This window comes from Notamacropus eugenii, chromosome 4, assembly GCF_028372415.1.
Source record: "Notamacropus eugenii isolate mMacEug1 chromosome 4, mMacEug1.pri_v2, whole genome shotgun sequence".
Classification (NCBI taxonomy): domain Eukaryota; kingdom Metazoa; phylum Chordata; class Mammalia; order Diprotodontia; family Macropodidae; genus Notamacropus; species Notamacropus eugenii.
This window is the reverse complement of record NC_092875.1, coordinates 360,899,992-360,927,263: the sequence shown is the minus strand read 5'-3', so window position 1 is coordinate 360,927,263 and position 27,272 is coordinate 360,899,992. Positions and strand designations below refer to the sequence as shown.

General features: G+C 34.5%; 1 protein-coding gene across 4 annotated transcripts in view; it reads left to right on the top strand.

Moving 5' to 3' along the window:
• Nucleotides 1-27,272, top strand: part of CTNND2 (catenin delta 2) — a 1,167,955-nt gene that overhangs the window by 618,187 nt on the left and 522,496 nt on the right. For all 4 annotated transcript variants that reach the window (XM_072605431.1, XM_072605432.1, XM_072605429.1 and 1 more), the window contains exons 5-6: nucleotides 18,976-19,010; nucleotides 19,412-19,528. In XM_072605431.1, the coding sequence (XP_072461532.1) occupies nucleotides 18,976-19,010; nucleotides 19,412-19,528 (152 nt within the window). The remainder of the gene's footprint in view (nucleotides 1-18,975; nucleotides 19,011-19,411; nucleotides 19,529-27,272) is intronic.

The following is a 27,272-nucleotide window of genomic DNA, read 5'->3' as shown; positions in this document are numbered from 1 at the left end:
CTAATTTTGGTCCATTTCTTCCCTGTTCTCTTTGCTACTTATATAATCTTTCAGCCTGGTATAGTGAGTGAAGTGTTAGACCTGGATTCAGGAAAAAGTGGATTCTAGTCCTCCTACTAATACTTATTAGCTGTGTGACTATGGGGAAGTCACTTAAAATCTCTGGGACTAAGTTCCTTCATCTATAAACTGTGAGCTATAAAATACTACCTTCTACACAGAATTATTATGGTCAAATGAGATAATGTATATAATCCATTTTTCAAAACCTTAAAGCACTATGTAACTTTAAGTCATTATTGTTATTATTTCTAAGCTTATATTAGGAGTTCAGTAACCTGGGTACAGCTTCAGGAATTTAGTATAAAAGGCCTCACTTCACCCTTTCCATTCATTCCTCAGTCTCCATTGTCTATGTCTGGCACCTTATATGTGAATGTATCCTGAGACTTCATATTTGGCTCCTTTCTGTATATCCATCTTCTCTGTGTGTGTATATCCATCAGCTCCTTGGGGTTCAATGATCATATATATGCAAATGACTCTCATATCTATATACCATGTTATAGCTTATCTCCTGAACTTTAGTCCTGTATCACCAATTATCTATTGGACACTCCTTATCGAAAATCCCATAGGCATCTGTAATGTTAGTTATGTTAATGAGAGTTAAAGACCTTCCCCACCCATTAATGGGCCTGCCTATTAAGGGAAGTTTGATTAGAGGAGATTTGTTTTGTAGGAAGGCCCACACCTTTTGTTAATTTCTAATGTGGCACTGGTTCTCAAGGTTGTGATGCCCTCAGGGTCTTAAAAGTGTATAAATACTCTGGGGTGAAGTTTTGTTTTGGGGCTTGAAACAAGCACATTGGAAGTGTTTGTTTGGCCAGGTGAGACTCTGGGAGGCCACTAAGGAGTCCCCTGGCTTTGAAAACCCAGATGTTGGTGCTTCTCTTACTGTTGACTATGTATGTATATACGGTCAGGCAGTTGGATCTGTCTGTTGATCTGTGAGGTATGTATTGCTTAAGGTCAGGCAACTGCAAGCTCAGTCTGTTGTATTTTCTCTGAAGTTCATGGTGCTGACTTTTTCTCCTGAACTAAGTGAATGATATATGTGCTTGATTAAAGTAGATTGCTGACCCCTCAAACGTTGCTTTCCTTTTAGAAAAGCAGATCTAAGAATCTGTACAGTAGGCCTGCCTGTGTATGCCAGAGTCCTTCTTGCTATATCATCTTAGCTTCATTTGACCCAGACCTGATTCTCATTCCCCAAAAAAGGTGCCCCTTTTCTCAACTCCCCAGTTTCTGTTGAGCTGATCATAGTTTTTCCTATGACCCTGGTTTGCAAGCTCAGAGACATCTTTTACTCTTCTCTCACTTTCCATATACAATTAGTTGTCATTTTTTGTCAACGAAACATTCACAGTACCTTCACATCTAACCCTTAATCTTCACATTCAACTTAGATAGCTACCACCTTGGTTTAGGTCCTCATTATCCCTTCTTGAATCTTCTATTTGTCTCCCTACGTCAACTCTTTCCTTTCCTAATCCATTCTCCAGTCAGCTGCTTTGCTCTAAAACAGAGGTCTGGTCATGCTAAAAGAACTTCATTTGTTCCCTGTTGTCTCTAGGTTAAATAATAGCTTCTCCATTCATCCTTTAAAGCCTTCCATAATCTTCCTTCTCTTTCAGATACATTATGCATTATTCCCCTCCATTCATCCTATAGTCCAGCCAAACTGACCTACTCTATTGTCTTCTAAACACCATTCCATCTTTTCTCTCTGTACCTTTGCATAAGTTGTCCCCAACGACAGGAATTCTCACCTCCCCCTTCAATTCTGCTTCTTAGATTCTCTTTTTCCCATCAGAGCTCAGCATAAGAGCCACCTACTACATGAAGCCTTTGCTGATCTCCTCAACTACTGTATGTGCCACACCTGACCCAATTGCTTGTATGCACTTACTTGCATACTTTGATGTTTTTCTCATGGGCTACTACCATCTTATAGAATGATGATATTAAATCTTTTCTCTTTGCTCCTGGCATGGCTGGAGGTGTTAACAGATGAGAAACTATTCCTTAAATTCAACAACTAAGCCCATCCAAAAGGAACTTTTCTTCTCCAATCTTCATAATTGTCATTAGCAGTATTTATTCTATCTTTTTCCCTTACATAAGAGAATAAAACATAGCCATGGTCCTCATTTAAGGATAATCCCTGCCTGGGCCCTTGAACATACTATTTCATACCTCTCCAGGACTTTGCTCCAGCAACCTGTATCACCAAGGCAATATTCACAGCACCAATGGCAACTATACATATGCTGGCATAATTCTGAATCACAAAGTATAACAGACTCTCCCTATAGAAGACAGAAGAAAAAACATTTATTCAGACACCAGAAAGCCAAATCCCAACATCATAAAGCCAAATCCATCATAGTAACCAAGAAGTCAATACACATTAGCAGGGGACAATGCTATTCCCAAGCCTTCCCCCCTCCATCCCCCACTGGGGCCTTCCCACAAGTAAACACTCCTTCCTTTTGGTCTTCTATTCCCATCTAACTACCACTCTATATTTCTTTTCTTCACTGTGAACTTCCTTTACAAAATTATGATTTCCCCATTTCTTCATCACTCATTTTCATCTCAATCCATTATACTCTGGCATTGACCTGTACCAGTATAGTGATATTGTTTTCTCCAAGGTCATTAATGACTTCTTAATCACTGGACAGACTGGCTTTTTGTCATATCCTCATTCTCATTGACCACTCTTCAGCTTTTGAGGCTATTGTCCTCTCTAGTCCTCAGAGGTATTTATTGTTCCTTATTCTTTTGTTTAGCTGACTACCCTTTAGATATTTCCTTCTTTTTACATTTCTCTCCTTTGCTTGTTCCAGAGTGATCTTTTCATTAACTGTGTTCTTTTTGATCTTTAAACTCTCTCATAGCAATCTTATTAATAGCTATGGTTTCAGCTATCAGTCTCTATGTAGAAGAATTCCAATTTTAATCTGTTCCAAAGTCTATAACTGTAGTTTCAGTGGCTTATAAGACTTCTCCACCGTAATCTTCCAATAGTATCTCAAATTCAGTATGTTCAAACTCATTACCTTCTTCCTTTGCTATTTCCCTTGCCATTCTAGTCTTTTCCCATGTTTAAAACATGGGTTTGATCTTAGACTGCTCTCACTCACTTCTCAGCTCTAGTTGGTTACAAGGTTCTGCTCATTCTACTTCCCCAATATCTATTGTATCTGTTCTCTCTGTTCTTATTTCATCATCTAAGTGGCCTTCATTACTACCTACCTAGATTATTTTAATAGGTTTCTAAGAGGCTTACCTACCTTTACTCTCAGCCTATTTACTATATGTAGATTTATTCAAATCATTCCTCTTCCCAAAGATTCTTCAATGTCTCCCTTGTGCTGCTGAATATTGCTCAGACCCCATCTCCTAGCATTCAGGAGTACACAAAATCTTGTACCACCCTAAGTTTATAGAGATAACTAATAGATAGCACTATTGCATGCTCTATACTCCAGACAAACTTGCACTCTCCATCTCCAAATATGTCCTGTGCTTTTCCTACTTTTGTTCATACTATTCTATACTATACTACTTTCCTTCTGTACTTATTTGATGAAACTTAAACACTGAATAAGACCCAGTTAGATATGATCAAATCTTTGTTAAACTGCCTGAGTGTCAGAAGATCTAATTCAAAGCATGTATCTGCCATTAATTAGTTTTGTAACTTTCAGTAAGTCTTTAACCTCAATTGGCTTCAGTTGTTTCATCTATAAAATAGGGATAAATGCATCTTCTACTAACCATATGGGTCTGTTGTAAGGAAAACAGTTACAGGAAATTGTAAGAGGCAAACTACTAAATCTTATACACATCTGAGTTATTGATGCTTCAAATTATTTCTGAAATCCTTGGCTTCATCATTACTAAACTATTCTTTGCCCCATTTCTCCATTACCCTGACTTCATTCAGGCTAACTAATTCATATTAAGATGGTAAAAGGGGTTAATGTATTCCTCCTTCTATATACACACAAAGGTCATAAATTTAGGTTCCATGACAGGATGCTAGAGAATACAGCTTTGATAAATGAATATTTGGGGAGCTATTCAAGTTATAACACATAGCAAAATGTCTCTTCAGTCTGGCCCTGTACCCCATGGATTTATTCTTAGAGAAAATATATTTTAGGTCTCCATGTTATTTTCAGAGTTTGTCTTAAAGAGAGATTCATGATGTAATTAATAATGTTATGTGACCACACGGAGTCCCCCAAAATAATACTCTCCAAAATATTTTGATTAAATATCCTTTGAATTAAAAAAAATAAGCACATAATATACCATATGCATATTTAATGATTTATAATGTGTTTACATGCCCCATTATATACAATTAGGCATGTTTTAAAAAAATTACAAAAAAAAAATTAAAAATAGGAAAAAAATTAAGGTTACCAATATTTGACACTACAGCCAATAGTGAGTCTCTCCAACTTGAGCAAGCCACTTTGGCATACACACACACACACACACACACACACACACACATACATACATATGTACATATGTATAATGTATGTATATGTGTATGTATACTATGTATGTATATATGTGTGTGTATAAAATACATTGTAGAAGACATTGTATATAATATAGTTTGTACGTGAAAAAACAGATTGTATTTGAGGCAGGAAGAATTAGGAGGCTATTTCAATACCAAATAAAGAGTAATGAGGACCTTAATTTGGGTCATGGCTTGTATGTGCATAGAAAAGGAGGCACAAATGAAGACACTAAAGTAAAATTAACAAGATTTAGAGAATAATTAGATATATGGGGGTGATAAAAAAACAAAAACTTAAAGATGACATGACAATTGAGAAAGATAGTAGTACCTTTGTTAGTGATTGGAACCTTTAGAAGAGGAGTAATTATTTTGGGGGGGAGAAAATGTAATGAGGTCATGCTCATTATCTCCCTACTGTTTACAATGAAGCAATCTGTTTTGTTTTTCTACACCACTGGTAATTAAAATATGGATTCTTTCAACAAACCGTATTTCTTATTGTTCAAAATATATTATGAAATTTGAATACAGCTTTAAGTGGGGATAAAAGGTACTGTATTTCATAAAATGATATGTAGTAAGACATATAAAATGGTCCATTTTTGTAGCAAAACACAGGAGTCCTGAGGGATGGGAGAGAATGATATACCCACTTCGTAAGCATTCAACTTACCATTAAAACTCATGAATATGGAATAGAGCCTGAGTAGAACTTTTATCACAAACTATTCTTTAATATGTATTTTACTCATATCTGAAATGAGCTATTGTATAGAAAACTTGCCTTGCCTTACAGCAGGTTCAGGAATTTGCCTTTCACTCTACTTGATTTCAGAAAACAAAACACAAAACAAAACAAAATGAACATTTCATAACAAAAACTTCCTAACAATAAAAGCTGTCCAAAAGTGGAATGGCTTGCCTTGAGTTGCAGCTTTTGAGAAGGTTTTTTTTCTTCCTAGAGATCTTGAGTGGATGGCCATTTATTAAGCAAGGTATATGCTTAATAACAATTTTGCATATGGGTTGAGATTACATAGTACATAGCTTCTGTGGTACCCTCTCTTGTTTTTAATTCTATGATTCTATACCTTTTAAGATGGTATTTTATCTTTTCAGCAATTACATGTCAAACAATTTTTGCATACGTTTTCACAAGATTTTGAGTTCCAATTTTTTCTCCCTCCCTATATGCATGTATTATTATGTAAAACATATTTCCATATTAGTCATACTTGTGAAAGAAGAAACAGATCAAAGAGGAAAAACACAAAAAAAGAATAAAGTGAAAAAAAGTAGGCTTAGGTCTGCTTTGAGAGTCAGTCAGCTCTTTATCTGGATGTAGATCCCCATTTTCCATTGAGAGCCTTTTGTATTTGTTATGCATCACTGTGTTACTGAGAAGAACTGAGCCATTAATAGTTGATCTTCACACAATGTTGCGGATACTGCGTACAATGTTTTCCTGCTTCTGTTCATATCCCTTTGCATCAATTTGCACAAGTCTTTCCAGGTTTTACTGAAATCTGTGTCTTCATCATTTCTTCTTGCACAATAGTATTACATTACATTCATGCTTCTTAGCATGATGTTTTCAGCCATGCTGTCAAATGCTTTCAATGACCATGAACACAGCATCAAGGTCTACTACCATACTGATGGTAAGTTCTTCAATTTGAGAAGGCTACAAGCCAAGACCAAAGTGGAGGGAGTGTTGGTGCATGATTTTCTGTTTGCAGATGATTGTGTACACAATGCAGTCTCTGAAGCTGAGATGCAACAAATTATGGATCAATTCTCTGCTGCCTGTACTAATTTTGGCCTAATAATTAACACCCAGAAAGCACAAGCACTCTATCAGCCACTACCACACCTTCCATACTTGGAACCATCAGTTACAACAAATGGAGAAGTTTTGAATGCTGTGAATAAGTTCACTTACCATGGTAGTGTACTTTCCAGGGATGTACACATTGACAACGAGGTTGACGCACACTTTGCCAGAGCTAGCTCAGTGTTTGGGAGGCTCTGAAGAAAAGCTTAGAGAGAAGAGGTATTAGACTAACTACCAAACTGAAGGTCTACAGAGTTGTTGTGCTGACCTCATTGTTATATGCCTGTGAAACATGGACAGTCTACCAGTGCCATGCCAGAAAACTGAATTGCTTCCATTTGAACTGTCTTAGGAAGATTCTGAAGATCACCTGGCATGATAAGGTACCAGACACTGAAGTCCTTGCTCGAGCTGAACTGCCAAGCATTCAAACTATGCTTCAGAGAACGCAACTCCGATGGACTGGCCATGTTGTTTGAATGCAAAATGTATGCTTGCCAAAAATACTATGTTATGGAGATCTCACATGGGGCAGGTGATCACATGATGGTCAGAAGAAGGGATACAATGACACTCTCAAGGTCTCTCTCAAGAACTTTGGATTTGACTGTGAAGCATGGGACACTGGCACAGGACCGCTCAGCATAGTGTGCCCACATCAGAAAGGGTGCTGTGCTCTATGAGCAAAGCAGAATTGAGACAGCACAAAGTAAATGTAGGATGTGCAAATTTGGGGTAACCACCCCAGATATTCCCACGGACTGTCTGTGCCCAATCTGTGATAGAGCCTTCTGAGCTTGTATTGGTCTGATCAGCCACAGTCGAACACAATGAAACTTGAGTTTCTCTTGGTGATATCATTTTGGTACTCTTTTTAGAACGAAGGACAAAAATCAACCAATGTTACATTCATATACCAGATCTTGTTCAAGCATTCCCCAATTGAAGGACATTTCCTCAATTCCTAATATTTTGCCACCAGGAAAAGGGTTGCTATTATTATCTTTACTCATGTAGGTCCCTTTCCCTTTTTTATGATCTCTTTAGGATACAGATCTAGCAGTGGTATTTCTAGATAAAAGGGTATGTAAAATTTGGTTGTCCTTTGGGCATAGTTCCAAATTGCTCTCCAGAATGGTTACAACTCCAGTTTACAACTAAACCAACAATGCATTTTTCCCACATCCTCTTCAATATTTATCATTTTCCTTTTTTTTTGTCATATTAGCCAATCTAATAGGTGTGAGGTGGGACCTCAGAATTGTTTTAATTTGCATTTCTCTAATCAAAAGTGATTTAGAGCAAGGCTTCTTAAACTGTTTCTACTCAACACTTTTTTGTCTGAGAAATTTTTACACAACTTTAGGTATGTAAAATAGGCATAAAAATCAAATATTTACTGATAAATTATACAGAAATTTATTTTAAAGCAATTCCTTGATATATGTGTATTTATACATATATATTATTTTACCATTTATTAAAGACAAAGGCAAATTTGCATACTAATGAGATAGCTGTGTATGTTTATTTTTACATAAAGAATTAAATCTTGGCAGAATATTTGATACTGCAGGATGTAGAGTATCATGAATGTTTTTCAGTTATTCAGTATTTTGGTTTTATAATGATCAATGCTGAGAATGCTGCTTCCTATAAAGATGTAGTACAAATTGGCAGAAGTATGGTTAGGGCCATTTCAGAAATTGTTGGAAATTCTGTCCTAATCCCAAGCCAAAATTCATTTAATGAATTTTTTTTTTTTTTTTTTTTTTTTAGGAAATTCAAGTTTTAAACTTTTGTCACTTGATAGGTCAGCAAATTCTTCTTGAACTTTTAATGGCAGATGATTGATGTGATTTTTTTTTAATTTCAATTAAGTATGGTTAATGAACTCAACTTCTCTTTTTAGAGTCAAAATTTGAAGGGAAGTGTTCCTGAAGCTGTGTCTCCAGGCACTTCAGATGATCAATCATAACTCTTACAGTTAAATCTTTGGGAGGGTTATTTTCAATTATAAAATCATCTATAGCTATAAACATTACTAAAGAACAATTTTCCACTTTATTCTTCCATATGTTAACTTTTAACTTTTTTAGTAAGACTTTCAATTTTATCTTTTAAAATAAATGTTTAAAATATTTCCCTTGAAGTGACATGTTTAAATCGTTGTGTTTTTTTTTTTTCAGAAATATCCAACAAAAAACAAAAAAGTTTTGAAAGGCATAAGTCATTATGAAAAAAAATTAACAAAATCAGATTTCTGCTCAGTCAAAAATGTAACATTCAGTTTCAATAATCTGTTTAAACTTGGCCCTCTCAAGAGCTACCTTCCCTCTGCAAATAGTAATAAATTTCTATATTTGGAGTCCATTTCTTTCCAAAGGTTTGAAAACAAGTAATTGTTAAGGGCATGGCTTTCAATGAAGTGAATGATTTTGAAAGTACAACAAAGCACATCTAACTCTGGTGATATTTTGGGGGGGCTATGAGTGTCTCCTGATGGATCATGTAGTGAGTACAGGTGATATGTTCATTGCCACCATCTTTAATTTTTGCTATAAATCCAACATTCTCTCCCATAATTGCTCCAGCACTCATTGTACAGACTCCACTAAAATTTTTCCACTGTAAACCTTCATTTATGAAAAATTCAACTTTAAGGTATATATCTTCTCTTGGGTACCATTCCAAAGGGCAAAAAAATAATAATAATTCCTCATGTATGCTTCCTTCATAAATGTATCACATAAAGTAATTGTGTCATGTTAGAAATATCAGTTATTTCATCTAACTGATTCAAAAACTTTGCGCTTCCCTTAATCCTGATAATAAGCTGCTGGAATTGGTCATTACTAATTTCAGAAATTCTTTTAAATTCTTTTAAAAACAATATCAAACACAGAGTTCCCTGAAACAATACTCTCCAAAAAGTTTTGATTGAGTATCCCTTTCAATTAAAAAAAAATTAAGCACATAATCTGCCACATACATATTTATTTATTTATAGTGTATTTATATGTCCTACTACATATAATTAGGCATATTATACAATTTACAAAAAATAGGAAAAAGAAATTTTATGAATATTATCCCTATACTTTTTCCCATGAACTTTTTCTGACATTTTAATAGCAGCAGGTAACACAAGAACTTCTCCTATCATGTTAGTTTGGGCAATTAAATGAGAAGTTTTATAAGGTGCAAGTAAATTACTTTTCATAAATTTCTCAAAACATTATTTATCTCTATCTGAAGATTTAAAAAGTCATTCAAATGATTCCTTTGGTTTATTGCAGTACACTGCGATGCTTGGTGTTAAGATATTGTTTTAGTTTGGTTGGTTTCATGCTGTCTGCAGCCAAAACTTCATTACAAATTAAACAAAGAGGTTTTTCCACACATCATCATTATTAGAAGTAAATCCTTGTTACAAAAAGGATTCAACATAATTTCTTTTTCTTGTCAATTTAGGTATGCTACAACCAGGTAGTGAAGACTCTGGCACATTGTCATCAGTATTTTTACCTATTCTTTCTTAATTTACCTACTTATCCATAACCAAAAAAAAAAATTTGTCCTAAAATATAAATACTAATAATTTCTCAAGTAAATATATGCTTTAATTTATGAAATTACATGTGTTTTTATTTAATTTATAAAATTGATGTTCACAATTACATACACATACAACAGTGAAGATGGAGAAATATTTTTAAAGGGCTTTTATCTTTACTTGTTGCCATTAAACACTTATGTTTCTGGTTGTTGTTGTTGTGTTCATCCTTCATTTTTGAAGAAGACCAGGACATCAGAGAAATAATGACATGACTTGCACTTGACTTTGTTTTGAGTAAAGAAGGGCTGTGCACATCACCAGCCTCACTTTCTCCTCCTAAGCCATCTGGATTCAGTGACCAGATATTCATCAGGATGACTGGAGATGGCCCACGTGACAATGGGAGGAGACCATGGCCTTTTAGGCTAAGGCCTTTGCAGGTACCCACTTAAAGTCAGGTAATGTCCATTCAGTGAATAGGCCTCTTTAAGAAGTAGTCAGGAGATGGTCCCTTTAAATAGAAAAGAAAAATAAATAAATAAATCTGGGAAGGGCCTTGGCATCCTCAGAGTGGTTGTTTCAAAGAGAAACAGTTACTATTGACATTCACTCTAAGCCAGGAGGGTCTAAAAAACAGCCATTGAATGGAGCTTTAGCAGAAGCTGATTGTTGTTCAATCTATGGACTTCAGAGTGCACTGGATGTAGTAAAATGATACCTTTTGATTCCTACATAAATTGGATAGGAAGTCGTCAGCCTCACTCTCTCCTCCAGAGTCATTGTAAGCCAGTGGCAGGACAGAATCAAGATGACTGGTGATGACTCAGGATGCAATAGATGACCCTGGCGTCTTTGGTGTCTAACCAAGCTCTAAGCACTCCACATCACCTGCTTCAGTTGCCTTCATGGCCCTTGGACCACATTGTTCTCATCTGCCAGGGGAAGTTTTCACATGCTTGGGGTAGACACTCCCCTAACTCACCAACGGGTTTGAGACCCTTTGGTTACCCTCAACCTGGTTTGGCCTGTCTGTTGAAATGGTTTACCAGGTGTGACCACTGACATCAGGGAAATGATGACATTGTACAATTTACCTTCTTTTGGAGAGGAGAAAGAAGGGAAGAGGGAGAGACTGAGAGAAAGGATGTTTCTGTAAATGAAGAGACAACAGCAGTTTCAGAAATCAGACATATATTAATCTGATACTCACATGCTGAGGAACGATAGTAGGAAAATATTAAAAGTCTTTATTTTCCATAATTAAACCATATATTTCTGTAAGAGCAGGAAACTTTGTATGGACATTAAAATCAAAATTAACACTGCAATTCATGACATACAATAGTCTCAAATCTGAGTCAAGGTGTACCTGGCAGGGTTCATTGATGTGTGGCATGACATCATGCACAGTACAAAGTGTGTATGTTGTGTGTTCAGAACCAAGACTTCAGTTTAAGTCACACGATACAACACAGACAATCACTGCCAGAAACATCTCAGATTCATTATGCATTGATTCTGAATTAACTTTTGCTCATTGCACATTCAGAAACCTTTTACTGTTGCCAAATTTTTTTTTTGCAAATCCTACATTCAGTTACACAACCCCATATGGGATCATAACCCATAGTTTTAAGAAGTGCTGATTTGGAACACATCTTCATATATCTAGAGATGGCTTTGACTTCTTCATCTGAAAACTGCCTGTTCATATCCTTTGACCATTTATCAATGTTGAATCGCTTTTATCCTTATAAATTTGACTCAAGTCTATGTATTTGAGAAATGATGCCTTTATCAGAGACACTTGCTACAAAGATTGTTTCCCAATTTTCTGTTTTCCTTCTAATATTGGTTGCATTAACTTTGTTTGTACAAAAGATTTTTAATCTAATATAATCAAAATTGTCTATTCTATATTACATAATGCTCTCTGTCTCTTGTTTGGTCATGAACCTGTAACTCACTTAATTCCTCAAGTGACCAGAAAGAAAAAAATTAAATGTCTGGGAGCCACAGTCAGGATAACACAGGACTTAGAAGTTACAACATTAAAGTATCCAAGGTCATGGACCATGACATTCTAGAAGGCAAAGGAGCTAGGAGTACTACCAAGGATCACCTACCCAGTGAAATTAAGCATAATACTCCAAGGACAGAAAATGGTCACTCAAGAAAATAACAGAATTTCTAGTTTTCATAAGGAGAAGACCAAAACTGAACAAAAAGCTTAATTTCCAGTACCAAGACCCAAGAGAAGCCTAAAATGGGAAAAAGAAAACAAGAAATTCAAGCATTTTGATGCTATATGACTTGGTGCATATATGTTTAGTATTGGTATTACTTCATTGTCTATTGTACCTTTTATCAAGATGTATTTTCCCTCTTTTAATTATGTCTATTTTGCTTTTGCTTTGTCTGAGATCAGGATTGTTACCTGTTTTCTTTTGCTTTTTTTTTTTAACTTCAGCTGAAGTTTAGATATAGTTAAAGCAGATTCTCCTTCTGCTCCTTACCTTTTCTTTGTGTGTGTGTGTCTCTGCTTCAAGTCTGCTTCTTGTAAAAAATATATTGTAGGATTCTGGTTTTTGATCCATTCTGCAATCCATTTTTATGGAATGTTTCATCCCATTTACATTCACATTTATGATCATTAATTGTGTATTTCTCTCCATCTTATTTTTCCTCCCATTTATCCTCTCTCTCCTTTTATACTTTCCCCTCTTAACATTGTTTTGCTTCTGTCTTTCACTTCAACTGGTCTGCTCTCTCTTCTGTCAGGTCCTCCCTCCCCTTGCCCCACCTTTACTTAATCTCCTCCCCATCCCCCCCACTTCCCTGCTGGGTAAGGCAGATTTCTGTATTCAGCTTATTGTGTATATTATTGCCTCGTGGAGTCAATAGTGATGAAAATAAGATTCAAGTGATATCCATCACTTTCCCTCCCATCTTTCCCTCCACTATAATAAGGTTTTTGTACCTTTTCATGTGAAATAATTTACCCCATTCTACCTCTCCCTTCCTTCTGCACTCAGTGTACCCCTCTTTCTCATCCCTTCATTATTTTTATGTCATTCCCTCAAATTCACTTTATATTCACACCCTTTGTCTATATGCTTTGTGTTCAAATTTCTAAGAATTACAACTATCATCTTCCCATGAAGTGATGTAAAAAGTTCAACTTCATTGAATCCCTTATGTTTTCTTTTCCTCTTTTAGGCTTGTCTTGGTTCTTGATATTGGAGTTCAATTTTTTAAAATCAATTCTTGTCTTCTTATAAAAGTTTGAAATCCTTCTATTTCATTGAATGACCTGGTTTTTTCCCTTGAAGTATTATGCTTAATTTCACTGGGTAGTGATTCTTGGTTGTAACCCTAGCTCCTTTGCCTTCCAGAATATCATATTCCATGACTTGGATACTTTAATGTTGCAACTGCTAAATCCTGCGTAATCCTGCCTGTGGCTCCCTGATACTTAAACTGTTTCTTTCTAGCTACTTGCAGTATTTTTCCTTCACTTGATAGCTCTGTAATTTAAATAAAATGTTCCTTGGAGTTTTTTATTTGAGGATTTTCTTCCCTGAGGTGATCAGTGAATTCTTCCAATGCTTATCTTACCCTCTAGTTCCAGGATATCAGGATAGTTTTCCTTGATAATCATGAAAGATGCTGTCCAGTTCCTCCTTTTGATTATGACTTTCAGGTAGTGTGATGATTCTGATACTGTCTCTCCTGGATCTATTTTTCAGATCAGTTGCTTTTCCAGTTAAGTATTTTACATTTTCTTCTACTTGTTCATTCTTTTTTTCAGTCTTTTCATTCTTTCATTCTTCCCTTTCACCCAATTTACTTGATTGATCCTTGATGTTGATTCTATACCTTTTTGAGAGAAAGGAAAAGAAAGTAGAGTATATCAGGATAGAATTCCTTCTAACTCTCGCCCCTTAAAAGTGGTAAGGCTGAGCAGGACATAAGCAGCTTACTCTTTTTTGGATATTATGGTAAATGTTCTGAGAGTTGTGGTAGTTAATGAATGAGTTTCATAGGAGCACAGAAAATATTCTAGCCCTATATGAAACCAGGGTACTTGCATATTTGGAATGTCTTAAAAATATTAAGAGGAAGTTCAGGTTTACAATATAGAAGTTAGATAAAGTTTGGTCAATAATGTATTATTAATAAAAACATTGTTTATTTATTAATAAAAAACATTCAGTACATTGAAGAGGGTCTAAAATTTGTCCCTGGGTTGAGGAGTCGTTTCTGTTCCCAACTCTGTAACTGACTGATTTGAGCTATTTTGCCAACTTTCTAACATGGACATCTTTGTCGAAAACATATTATTGGGAAGAGTAGATCCAGGAGTCTAAATTCATTCTAGAACTTTACACATAATCACGTATTATCCCCTTACTGTATAAATGAGGAAATTGGGATCCATATTATTAATAAGTAGTAGATCAAAAGTTTGAAACCTCATCTTTTGACTCCAAATTCAACACTTTCCTTGGCTTCATGATGCCTTTAACATTTTCCATGTTCTTAAGCTAGACCTGCCTTAAGGGAAAAAATTCTTCTGCTTGTAATAAATTTATAGCATGGGACTACTATTTAAACAAGCCTTTCAATTCTAAGCTTTGGACTTGGAAGGTCGATATCTAATGTGGTCCATTAAGTTGCATTTATTAAAGCTAAAAAAAGAGTTTGGTTACATAGAATTACATGATTATCATTATGTCATATACCATTGCTGTTTGTCACTCAGAAAATATCAAACTCAATTCCCAATTTGCTGCTAACAGATCAATCCAGCAGGAAATACACTAGAAAGAAGAAATGTCTCTTAAAGAAGAATCCTTATAATCATTTACACCAACCATTTGTTCCCTAGATGCAGATTTAAAGGCAAGAGTCTAGTTTATTTCATACATTTATTCAGGGTCTACTATCAAGAAGAAGATGAAAATGTCAGTCTTTTTCTCATGTGAAATCAGTGAGTTATTCACAGCAGTTCCTTAAACAGAGCAACAGATCTAGCTGTACAGAGATGATCATTATCAAAATAATGCCTATCACTGCCTAGTGTCAAGATCTCTCATCAGTTACTAATATTCTGAGGGGGAAAGATAGGTAACATGTGCATAGGTAATATGTACAAAGGGACTGTATCTTCATGTCATTGCTTACTATAACATATTCACCATATTGTTAACAGATCATCCAAAATAAATCTGTCAAAATCATAATTCATCTAGACTGAGTATTCATTCAGTATATTATTCAGATGAAGGTATAACTTGCTAGCTAGAAACAACTCTCTCTTTTCTTCCATAGATATGCTACAGAGAGATGTAATTATAGATAGGTGTCTATATATCTGAAAATACGCAAGTGTTGTTTTGCCAGTTACATTATGAAATTGGGAGTTATTCAAAAGAATTATAATGGAAAATATATTGTATTTCTTGAGATCATATGTATTATATTTTTTAAAAGTTTGTCAGTTTCATTACTGTTTAGTCATGTCCAACTCCTTATGACCTTGTATAAGGTTTTCTTGGCAAAGATATTGGAGAGGTTTTCCAAAACAAAATTACTAAATTATTATAAAGAGCTATAAGCTTGCCTTATAAGAATGAGATTTTCTTTTAAAACCTATGTGCATGCAGCAGTGTCTATGTAATTCTTTTTCCACATATATGTATACATGTGGGTTAAGATTACACAGACATGTATACGCAATTCTTATATACATATGTAGTTGTAATAAATATACATATAAAATGTGTATCTACATATTCTTGCAATATACGTTCAATATAACATGCTTATGTTACATAAATGTTTCTGTGTCCTAATTGATTTGGAAGCTCTTTGGAGGAATACAGAGTTCATCCAATCACTAACTGACAATTTTATGTGACATTTATCCACAACTTCCAATAAATTTTCCATAGGGGATTCCCTCAATATGCTAGGGAAGCCTTGATTTCTCCTGACATCAAGAAGATACCATGAGAGTACTCTGAATGTCCATCTGTCTTCCCTTGTCATGACTGCTCCATCTTCTCTTTTTATCATACAATTCCTAAATGATATTTTTTATTCCTGTTCTCTCTCAGAGTTTCTCATTGGTTATATTTTTATGTGCACTCACACCCACCATTTGCTTCTTTCTTGCATTCTGTATGATATCCATTTTTAATTTTTTTTTTTGCTAACCATTAGATTTTTATGCCTTGGTAACATACATTAGTACTAACAGAATATGGGTATTTAAAATGATTAGCATTTGATTTTGTAGGAAGCTTGGAATCATTAAAGGAGTTTTGTAATTTCTTGAAGGTAACCCAGTCTTCTCTTTTCCTGTTGTACTCTAGGCCCAAATCATTTTCTATCTGGTATGTATGCCTCAGATAGTTATGGACATACTGAAATCTGCAGGTTGTCTAGCCAAATGCATGTTGCAATCTGTGGAATAGAAATTATTTGTCCATTAGATCTTTCCTATGAGAATGTCAGGTCAAATTCTGATTGATGGCAAAATTCTTCCAAGAGGCTTTACAATATTCTGGGGCTTAAGGAAGTCAGTACAATGTTATATATAAACAGCATGATTTAGAAGACCTTATCATCCAGGGAGAATCTCTCTTCAGCTTGAATTCTGTGCTAATTGTCTTCCATCAAAGCAGTCAGCACCTTTAATAAGCATGTATTCTGTTTTTTGCCTTACCTCATAATTATAGAAGAGACATTGAAGAGGATTTTTGTACATTAATATCTTTCAAGGAATCTTAAGTGATTTTGATGTATTGAGGAGGGACACCTTCTTGAAAAAAGTCTACAAGGTAGCACTTTGTCCTGTCTTTTCAAATATTTTTTCAGACTCACAAAACAATACATTGGGATTTTCTGTTTTCTACATCTTTCAGTTTATTTAAAAATACTAATGATGAAGTACATTTTGAATACTGCTCACAAAAGTCTGATTTTTCCCTACCAATACCTTATTGAAAGATACCCTTGGTTCATGTTTAAAGATTTTGCATAAATGAGAAAGCAGATTTATAAGTGAGTAGTTATTTATGTTTTATGCAACCCTATTTTTTAGTATTAACATGGTCTGAGATGTTTTCCATGCCTTTGTTATCTCCCCTTCCTTCTTATAGTTTATTTCTTAGTCTCCCAATCCCCTTATAATTGTTACCTCCAGCACAGAACTCTTCTTTGAACACTTAGTCCAACTGAGTTCTTCCCATACTTGTGCTCTCTAGGCTATTTCTTCCTATCCTCAAAGAAAATCTAAGACTGTAGCAGGAAGGACCATCTATAGAATTTCCAAAAATAGTTCATTGCAATGCTTTTTACAAATCTTTTCTATTTTTCTTCTCTTTGCTCTCTTCCTTCCATTTTCACCCTTAGACATCCCTGAGATTTGATTACTTCAAAGTTTTATCAAGTTTTCTTTAAAGTGAGTTCACCCTCCACTGTTTATCTCTACCATATTAGAAAGTACTAATAATGATTTCAGAAATCATTATTCATAAGAGTATTAAATATTGCTTCTCTCATCATTTGGCAAACTCAGATATTTGCTTATTCAGGGTCTTTCAGGGTCCTTTCTTTTGGTATCCTTGTTGTTGAAATTAATTTACATGATAAGACTTCTGGTTAAAACAATTATAATTACTACTGATATCATTTCTTCTATCCTTGTTCCATTTTTTGATTGTGAAATACTTGTTTGAATTGTTTATATTTAACTTGTTTATATTATACACTACATATTTTTTCCTCTTGGTTTTGAACTAATTCTTATCATACCATTAAAAAGCCAAAAGTATTTATAAATGTATTTGCATTTTATATACAAATATAATTCAACTCTTTAAAAAAAATCTGAACTTCATGTGATATATATGATGCTTTCTATATTGTAGAATATCAAAAGTCAGATGTAGCTCATAAAATATAAGACAAAAATAAAGGCCAGTCCACACATTTGTATTTAGGGACAAGTAGTTAATATAAATGAATCTGAGTACTATCCTTTAGGAAAGACATTTCCTTCAATTTGTTTTTGACCATTAACAACAAATTGGTAATTGATTCTTAAATTATCTGAGTGCTAAAAATGCTAAGTATTTATGTATACAAACATATCAAAATGTGTTTATAATCATGTTACTTTCAGCTTCTGTCAGTAATGTTATTGCTATAAAAAGTTAATTCCAGTGTATCAGTATGAGGGCCCTGTGTAAAATGCTTAAATAGAGACAGTGGATGTATATTTGTTTCCCTTTATTATATCCAGAGGAGTCTCAACCTTCTTTATGTCTTAGTCCCTTTTTACAATCTTAAAAATTCTATGGAGGGACCCTTTCTTAGAATAATGCTTTTCAATGTATAAAATAGAATATCTAGGGTTATAAGGAAAGCCAATTATATTGAAATACAGCCATAAAAAGTATCCAAAAGAAAATAACTACATGTTCTGTGCCGCAAGTAAAGAATCCTAGCTTTAATACTTAAATGGGCAAACTACTAAAAAATGTTATATGTGTTCTATATGTTGCATTCTTTGCAAAGTCTATGGCAAAATTCTAACTTGCCTTTTAAAACACTTAGAATAGTGGCAGACTCCTAGTGTAATGAAACTGCAATTATGTATTTGTTGTTATCCAAAATGTTCTTATCAATGGTGAGAATAACTTGCCTTACCATGGTCCTTTACGGTAATGGCTTTGATAGTAGCCTTTCCATTCATGAAAATAATACTTGATATTTATGATGAATATAATCTACATGTACATTAATTTGAAGATCAAATAAATCAGCCCATTTTCCAAGATGATATAGGGAAAAAAGCAGTGATTTCACATATTCTTAAAATGTGTTTTTGTATCTTATAATACAGATTCATTTAAAAAATCAATGTATTATATATATTTATTCTCTTTTTTGCAGTTCAACAGAAGAACAGTTTCATTGGCAAACACAAGGTAAAGTATAGAATTGTGATGAAAATTTAAAATTATATATGAATCAAATTAATTTCATTGTACTTATGAAATAAAAGATATAAAGAAATAAGATGAGCAAGGCAATAGCCTGAAATTAAACTTTTTAATTCTTTATGAAAAGCTTTATTTAGATAAGTATGATTGGAAGGGATTTGGGTAAGTTCCTGTCAATTTCTTGCCTAATTTTAGCACCCCCCAAGAGAAATGATCTTAATTGTTCCTGACCTAAAAAAAGAGAAAGAGAGAATAGAGTATGATATTGATCTGAGAAATTACTGAGGCAAAAATATTTCATCAGGCTGCTTTTGACTATCAAATTATGAAAAAAAAGAAAAGATTGTTGATTATGGGCTAAAATTTTTCATATTTATTTTAAATAGATGGTCAGAAGGATATAGAGGATGAACTCACAACTGGTCTTGAACTGGTAGACTCATGTATTAGATCACTTCAAGAATCAGGAATTCTCGATCCCCAGGACTATTCAACTAGTGAAAGTAAGTTTAAAGAATCTTTTCTTCTTTGTTTGCTGTTTCATATTTATTTTTTGAAGATTCTTGCAGTGTTTCAAATGAAAAAAGCATTTTGTTATTCCAGCCCTCATTTCCTTCATCAACCTGGAACATTTAAATTATTTAAATTAACTATTAACTGTACACTTACATACAGGTTATCATATTCAAAGATCAAATATTTTCACAGTTACTAATCAAACAAAAACAATGACTATTTTACAAAAGAAAATCTAAAAGCAACTCACAAATATTCTGTGTTCAACAATTCATTCCAATTATTTTTAAAAATAACTTTACATAACTGTGAAAATAGGATATGTCATAATTTCTCTATCTATACTGAATAACAATATTAAAATCCTAGAACTTGCTATGGGAATTGCAATATCAAAAAGCAATAAGATAATATCTATTCTAAAAGTTAAAATATAACTTCTTAAAGTTTATGTTCATATTGAGATAAAGAAATTCAGAATAAAGCAACCTCCTTATACATTTTCATATGTATATACATGTAAGTTTTGATATTATTCTATGACCTGCATTTAGTCTCTGTAGTTCCATAACCTTTATTATCCGTGGAGAATTATAGGGCAGCAGCATCAGGAACAGCCAAGACCAATTAAAAATGAAATCTATTCCCTTCAATAAGGTAGGTGGTCTGATCTTACAATCCTTGCTATCTGAATTTTGTACTTAAAAAGTCATGCTACCTTCATCACCTAAAAGAAGAAAGTACACCATGGCACATTTCATTGTAATCATAGAGATATAAAATGGCAACCTTTAGAGATCATTTAGTCCAGTTCTACTTGAAGAATGAATGACTTAATGTTTCACTGAAAAAATTAAGACTGCAAGAGTTTCTTCTTATATCCTCCTCCTCAACTTTCATTTCCCAGATGCCTCCTGACACTCTCTTCTTTCCCCCCTGTCTCACATGAAGAGGTGACCCATCTTGCCAAGGCAAACCTTTTTACTTGCATAAATGATCCCATCTCCTCTTCTCTAGCAGATTATGCCCTCTATCATCCCCATTCTCTTATTTATCTTCAGTGTCTCCTTGTCAACTGGCTGTTTCCCTTCCATGTCCTCCAAAACAAAAGCATAACTGAGTCCATCTATCCCATCTGGTTATCACTCTATATTTCTCCTCCATTTTTTGGCCAAACTCATTAAAAGGCCGTCTACAGTAAGCGCCTTCATTTTCTTCTCCTACTCTCTTCTTAAGTTTATTTGATGTGGTTTCCAACACCATTCAACTAAAACTGCTCTCTCCAAAATTGCTAATGTTTCTTAATTGACAAATCTAATGACTTTTTCTTAATTCTCATCCTTCTTGATCTCCCTGTAACCTTTGTCATTGTTGATCATCCTATTTTCCTCAACACTCTCGTCTTTCTTGGTTTTCAGGACACTACTCTATCTTGTTTCCCATCTTACCTGTCTGACCTCTCCTTAGTCTTCAGTGCATGACCTTCATCCAGGCCATAACCATGAACCATGGGAGTCCCACAAGACTCTATCCCCTACCTTCTTGTTTTCTATCTCTAGACTATTTCACTTGGTGATCTCATCAAGTTCCATGTATTCAATTATTATCTCTGTGTTGATGATTCTCAGATCTACTTATCTAGCCTGGACTTTTCTCTTGACTTCCCATCTTACATCTCTGCCTATTGGACTTCTGGAACTGATTGTTACATAGACATTTTAAACTCAACATGTTCAAATCTGAATTATTTTTTCCCCAAACCTTCTTGTATTTCTAACTTCCCTATGAACTATTGAAGGTCCCACCATCCTCCTAGTGACCAAAACTATCATTCTTGACTCCTCTATCTCTCCCATCCCATATCCAATATAGTACCAAGGCCTGTTAATTTTCTTTTCATAACATTTCTTATATTTTCTTCCTTCTCTTACTAATACTGCCAGCATCCTGGTGCAGTTTCTCATCACTCACAACTTGATAAGTACAAAAGCCTACTGGTTGGTGTCTATGCCACAAGTATGTCCCTACTTCAGTCCATCTCTACTTAACTGACAAAGTTATCTTACTAAAGTTCAGGTTCACATCTGTCACATATCCCCACCCCTACTAGTTAAACTCTAGTAGCTTCCTATCATCCTCTCTCTCACAGCCTCACTCCCTTCTACCTTGCTAATCTTCGTACATTTTGTCTCCAACTCATCACAACCCCAGTCCTTGTCTGGTAAGACAGGTGTCCTTAATGTTCTTTGAACAGGGTGCTCTATCTCCTAACTCTGAGCATTCTAACTGGTAGTCCCCAAGCCTGGGAATGGTTTTCCTCCTCATGTATATTTTCTGGCATCTCAGGTTTCTTCAAGTCCCAACTAAAAGCCTGCCTTCTACAGGAAATCTTTCTCAATGCCTCTTAATTCTAAGGCCTTCTCTTCATTGATTATCTTCAACTGCCTTAGTATATAGCTAGTTGACATGTTATTGTGCCTATTAGAGAACTCTTTAGGAGCATGGACTTTTTGCATTTGTTTTTCTTTGCATTCCATAGGTTTAGCACAGTTTCTGACATTTATTGGGTACTTAATCAAGGTTTCTTGACTACCTGATCTTGACAATGCCAGTAAAGATAATCATTCAGCTTTTGCTTGAAAATTTTGTAATAATAATAATAATAATAATAATAATAATAATAATATGGCCTACCTGTTGAGTCAGCCCATTCCATTTTGAAGGAACTCAAGTTCTTAGGACATTTTATATGGATGACACACAAAAAGTCACATTCAGAGTTTATTGGTGATTGTATATTATTGATTTTCAGTCTATGTAGCATTTGTCCAAAATGGATGTGCTTCAATTTAATTTGGGGAGGTCATGGGTTGGTATATAATCTTTGATGAACTAATTCATTAAGTTATGAAAAGACTCAAAACATAACCAGAAATTTCATTGAATTAAAAAAATGTTTCAGGACTAAAAGAATGTTATTCTCTCTTCTGATTTGAAAGTACAATGTTTTTGTTACTCCGAGGATTAAAATGGCCTCTGAAATATGGCTATCCTTTTTTCAAAATTTTTGGCAGGCTAGAAAACTTTATTTTAGGTGACCATAATAATAGGTATGTCACAAATTAAAATAAGATGCATATAAATCTTTAAAAATCTCTTACAAAATGCAATTAGAAATTTACCTGTACTGGCTTACCTTTCTAAACATAAATGGAAGCCATTAGGAAATTATTGGTGTTAGAGGTCCAAGATGTGAGAGAATTCTGGAAGAAAACAACTGAAAGACATATAAAGAATAGCTGCCCATTACGTGTTTGTAAATGTCTTCTTTTCCACATGAAAACTCTATGTACATTTTCCCCAAAGGATGTCTGTTTTCCCTTCTGTTACATATTATTTTAAGCAGATTACACTGCCTCCTCAAAAAGTTATGGCTATTGCTTTAGAACAGAGTATATTAATGAAAAAGACATAGGCAAAAATATAAAAAGTATGGGGCTTTTTTAGATTATGAAGAGGAGGAAGGAATGTACATTTCCCAAATGAAAAACAGTTATTGCCATCTGTGTTATGAATAGCTCCTGGGATTAAGGTCTAAGTTTAGAGATTTGGGAAGATGAGTGAAAATTTCCATCAAACACATAATTGTGTTTTGTAATTGACAAGGTACCAGAGGTACCCAGAAACCACACAGTACGTACAAATGGAATTCAGACATGACAAGGTGAAGGGTTGAAATTTGGAAGTGGAAAAAATGTCTCTCAAACTCTCTGAAACTAGTCAAATAGAGAAGAATTAGAATTTGAAAGCATCAAAATATTCTTACAGTCTGTCCTGGGATTAATTTTACCCCAGCTCTGACACAGCAAGTAGGGAGAGGAAATACACAACCAATCAACCAATCAGCAACTATTGATTATGCAACTAATATATGTGGACAACTGTGCTAGGTGCTGAGATTGTGTGTGTGTATATGCGCATACACACACATATGTATATGTAAGCATATGTATGTTTGTATATGTAGATATGCCTATATACATATATTATATATTTATACATATATATGTAAAATAAAGCAATCCCTACTCATAACATTGTATTGTATTAGCAGAGATAACAATCACAAGTATAAATACATACAGAAATTATATAAAGAAAATAAATATAAAATAGTACAACACAAGACAGTTTGGAAAGGAGGGCGCTAACATTCGAGGGAATCAGGAAATATTTCAAGCAGTAGTAGAGGTGTGTTTTTAAGAAAAAGAAGATTCTAGGAACTGGATTCAAGGACAGTGTATTTATAACATTGTGGATGACTAGTATAAAGATGAGAGATGAAGCATTATGGGTAATGAACAGAGAGAAGACAAAGTTGACTGGATTGTGGAATGGGGGAAGGGGGCTTAATGTACAATAGAGTTAGAAAGATAGGCTGAGTGAAGGTTGTGAAGAACTCTAAAAGCTAAACAGAGGAGTTTATATTTTATCCAAGAGATGCAAGAGAGTTGGCTGATCAGAGGACTGGCATGGTCAGATTTGGGCTTAAGGAAAAGATCCAATTTAAAATATGCAATAAGGATTTAATTGGTAATGTATTACTGCAGCTCAAAGGAGAAACTAGAGTTGGATATATAGATATATCATCAGTGTAGAAATGACAATTAAACCTATTGGAGCTGATGAAATCACCAAGAGAGAAGAGAGAGACAGAGAGAGACAGACAGAGAGAGAGAGAGACAGAGACAGAAACAGAGACAGAAAGAAAGAGAGAGAGAGACACAGAGACAGAGATGAGGAAAGGACCCAAAATAGAGTCTGGGAGAACATCCACAGTTAGGAAATGTAATCTGTATGATCAGCTAGCAGAGCAGATTAAAGAAGAGATAGTAATTGCTTGAGAACTTGGAGAAGAGTGGTCAGTATTTTGACATGCAGTAAAGGGGTTGAGAAGGATGAGTACTGAGAAAATACTGAGTACTAAGGTTTAACAATTAAGATGTTATTGGTAACTTTAACTGCGCATGATGAGAGCAGTTTCAGTTGAGTGACAAGGTCAGAACTCATATTACAAAAGGTTGAGAGGTGAATAAAAGCAGAAGCTAAGACATCAATTATATACTACCTTTTCTAGTACTAACTTCCTCTCCAGGGCAACTAGTTGACTCAGTGGATAAGTGCTGGGCCTAGAGTCAGGGAGACTCATCTTCCTGAGTTCAAATCCAGCTTTAGATACTTACTAGCTAAGTCACCCTGGGAAAGTCACTTAACTCTGTTTACCTCAGTTTCCTCATCTGTAAAATGAGCTGGAGAAGGAAATGGCAAACCACTCCAGTATCTTTGCCAAGAAAACTCCAAATGGCATCATGAAGAGTCAGATATGACTGAATAGCAATAACAAAGAAAACTTTCTTTTCCATTTATTCCTTCTAGGTTGTTCCTTGCAAGTATCACTGCTCATGTCACAAGTGATAACAATACTAATTATCAGATAGTGATATCCTCACACTTTAGTTTTTGTTTTAATTTTTATTATTGAAATGGATTTTGATTGGAGAGTAGGATAGCACCATAATGTTTTGAAATTTGAGTCAGCATGGATGGACAATGAGCTAGGGATGGAATTGATCATGAGGAAGAGAACAGGCTGGGTTTGGAAATTGCAAAGAGCTCTCTGTTACTCCCAAGCTCGTCCTTGAAATCAATGTCCATTATTTTAACGTCATTATTCTTTCTGATGATGCTCAATGAAAATAAGTCATGGAATAACTTTTTCTCTAAATAATTAAATTTCTGGGTTATCTGAAAGTAAATGAAAAGAGGTATGGTAGGTATGAATAAGTTACAATGTTCAGTAGGAGCATGATATCAGAAACATTTGTGACTGGAAATGGAGGTGGCTGTAAAAATGGTGGTGGCATGTAGAAAGAGTGAGGGATAAGCAACAGACATGCTAAGTACTCCATTGGCATCCATTCATCATCAAGAAAACTATCATAAGCCCTCCAGCATGTTGTGTGTCCATTTCATGGGGAATTGGTAAAATTTATGGAGAAAATTTTTTTTTTATTTTAAATGGAACAAGAATCATACAAGATAGGAAAGTTTGGATAGGTTGCAGACTGTGATTTCAGAGGAAGCACCCACATTGATGACAGATCTGTCAAAGCATAGAAGTACCCAAAGGTCAAGTATAAGAACAAATAGTAACTAAGAAAAATAGAACAAGTCTTTAATTAGGTCTGAGAAATCAGTGTTAGATGAAGCAAAATTACAAGGAGCAGCTGTATGTATATATGTATACATACATATGTATACATATATGTGTGTGTGTATATATATATATATACAGTGGATATGTCAACAATATCTACAAATATGTAATTAACTATATAGAATTGCAGTAGGCTTACATGACTTTATTTCCATAGAGTTTGGTTATAATGGATAAATGATGTTATTGAGATGCTATTTGGAAGAATATTTATGTTTTATTTGTTGTAGATCCAGTAAAGGCTTCATAGGATTATTAAACAAGATCGTAGGAGACAAAGGCAAAGAAACTAGAGGCAAAAAAAAGCTTCATTGCCAAAGAAAATGCATTACTTCAAAGTTTTCAATTTTTGTTCTTTATAACTAGTTTATGTGAAGTTTCTTTGCCCTTTCACAGTTATTGATATGGTGAACATAAATCTATCATATTTGCACTAAACCTGCTTTTTTATATGAAAAAAGGTTATGTACTTTTCTTTTGCATCTGGGCCAAATTAAAGAAAGTGACAATATTGGTGAAAGTATCCAGATTAATTGGTAAAGTGTCTAATCATCTTATTCAAACACTTATTGTGATACAGTGGGAAAAGATGTAAGGCTATAGGATAACATTTAACATTTGATAACCCACATAGTCTACAAAATTTTCAAGTGCCTTTGAAACTGCTCTTCTAAGTATCTTTAAATACTCATTCTACCTTAAGGTAGTGAATCTGAGTAGTTACTTTTGATTCTTTTACCTTTTAGTTATGTTGGCTCTGAGAGGTAATGGTACAATACACCGTGATGGACTTCGTTCTAGGAGACAATAGGGTTTAATTCTCAACCTGACACTTCCTAGCTGGATGATTGTAGCCAAATGACTTAGCCTCTCTGACTCTCAGTTTCCTCATCCTTAAAATGGGGATAATGATACCTACCTCATAATATCATGGGATCAAATGAGATAATATAATTAAAGAATTTTGTAAACTGTAAAGTTCTAGATAAATGAGTGGCATCTTTAAATTGGGGCAATTACATTAGTTGAAGTGATTTAATGTAAAACACTTTAAAAGTGGAAACTAAGGTTATATGGTCTTGACAAAAACAGTTAAATTCTAATTTGCATTACATTGTCCTGTACATTGGGAGATTGAATCATAATTTTCAAGGTTGGCTGGATCTAATAATCCTCTGTATATGAAAGTAAAGGCACAGGAGTTGCCAAAATAAGCTTAAATACTTTCTAATTGTTGCCCTAGTGGTTGCTCCTTCACTTTTCTCCCAGGTGAATAGATGAATGCTGACCAGTGAATTGCAATTTCCAGTTGATATCATTTTTCCTTTGTAATTATTCAAATAAGGCAGATCTAGGGAAAAATTAGTAAGTCAGTAGCATTTAAGTTAAGCACTTACTATGCTAAGTGCTGGGAATAAAAAGACAGGCAAAAGACTGCTCCCAAGGAGCTGTCA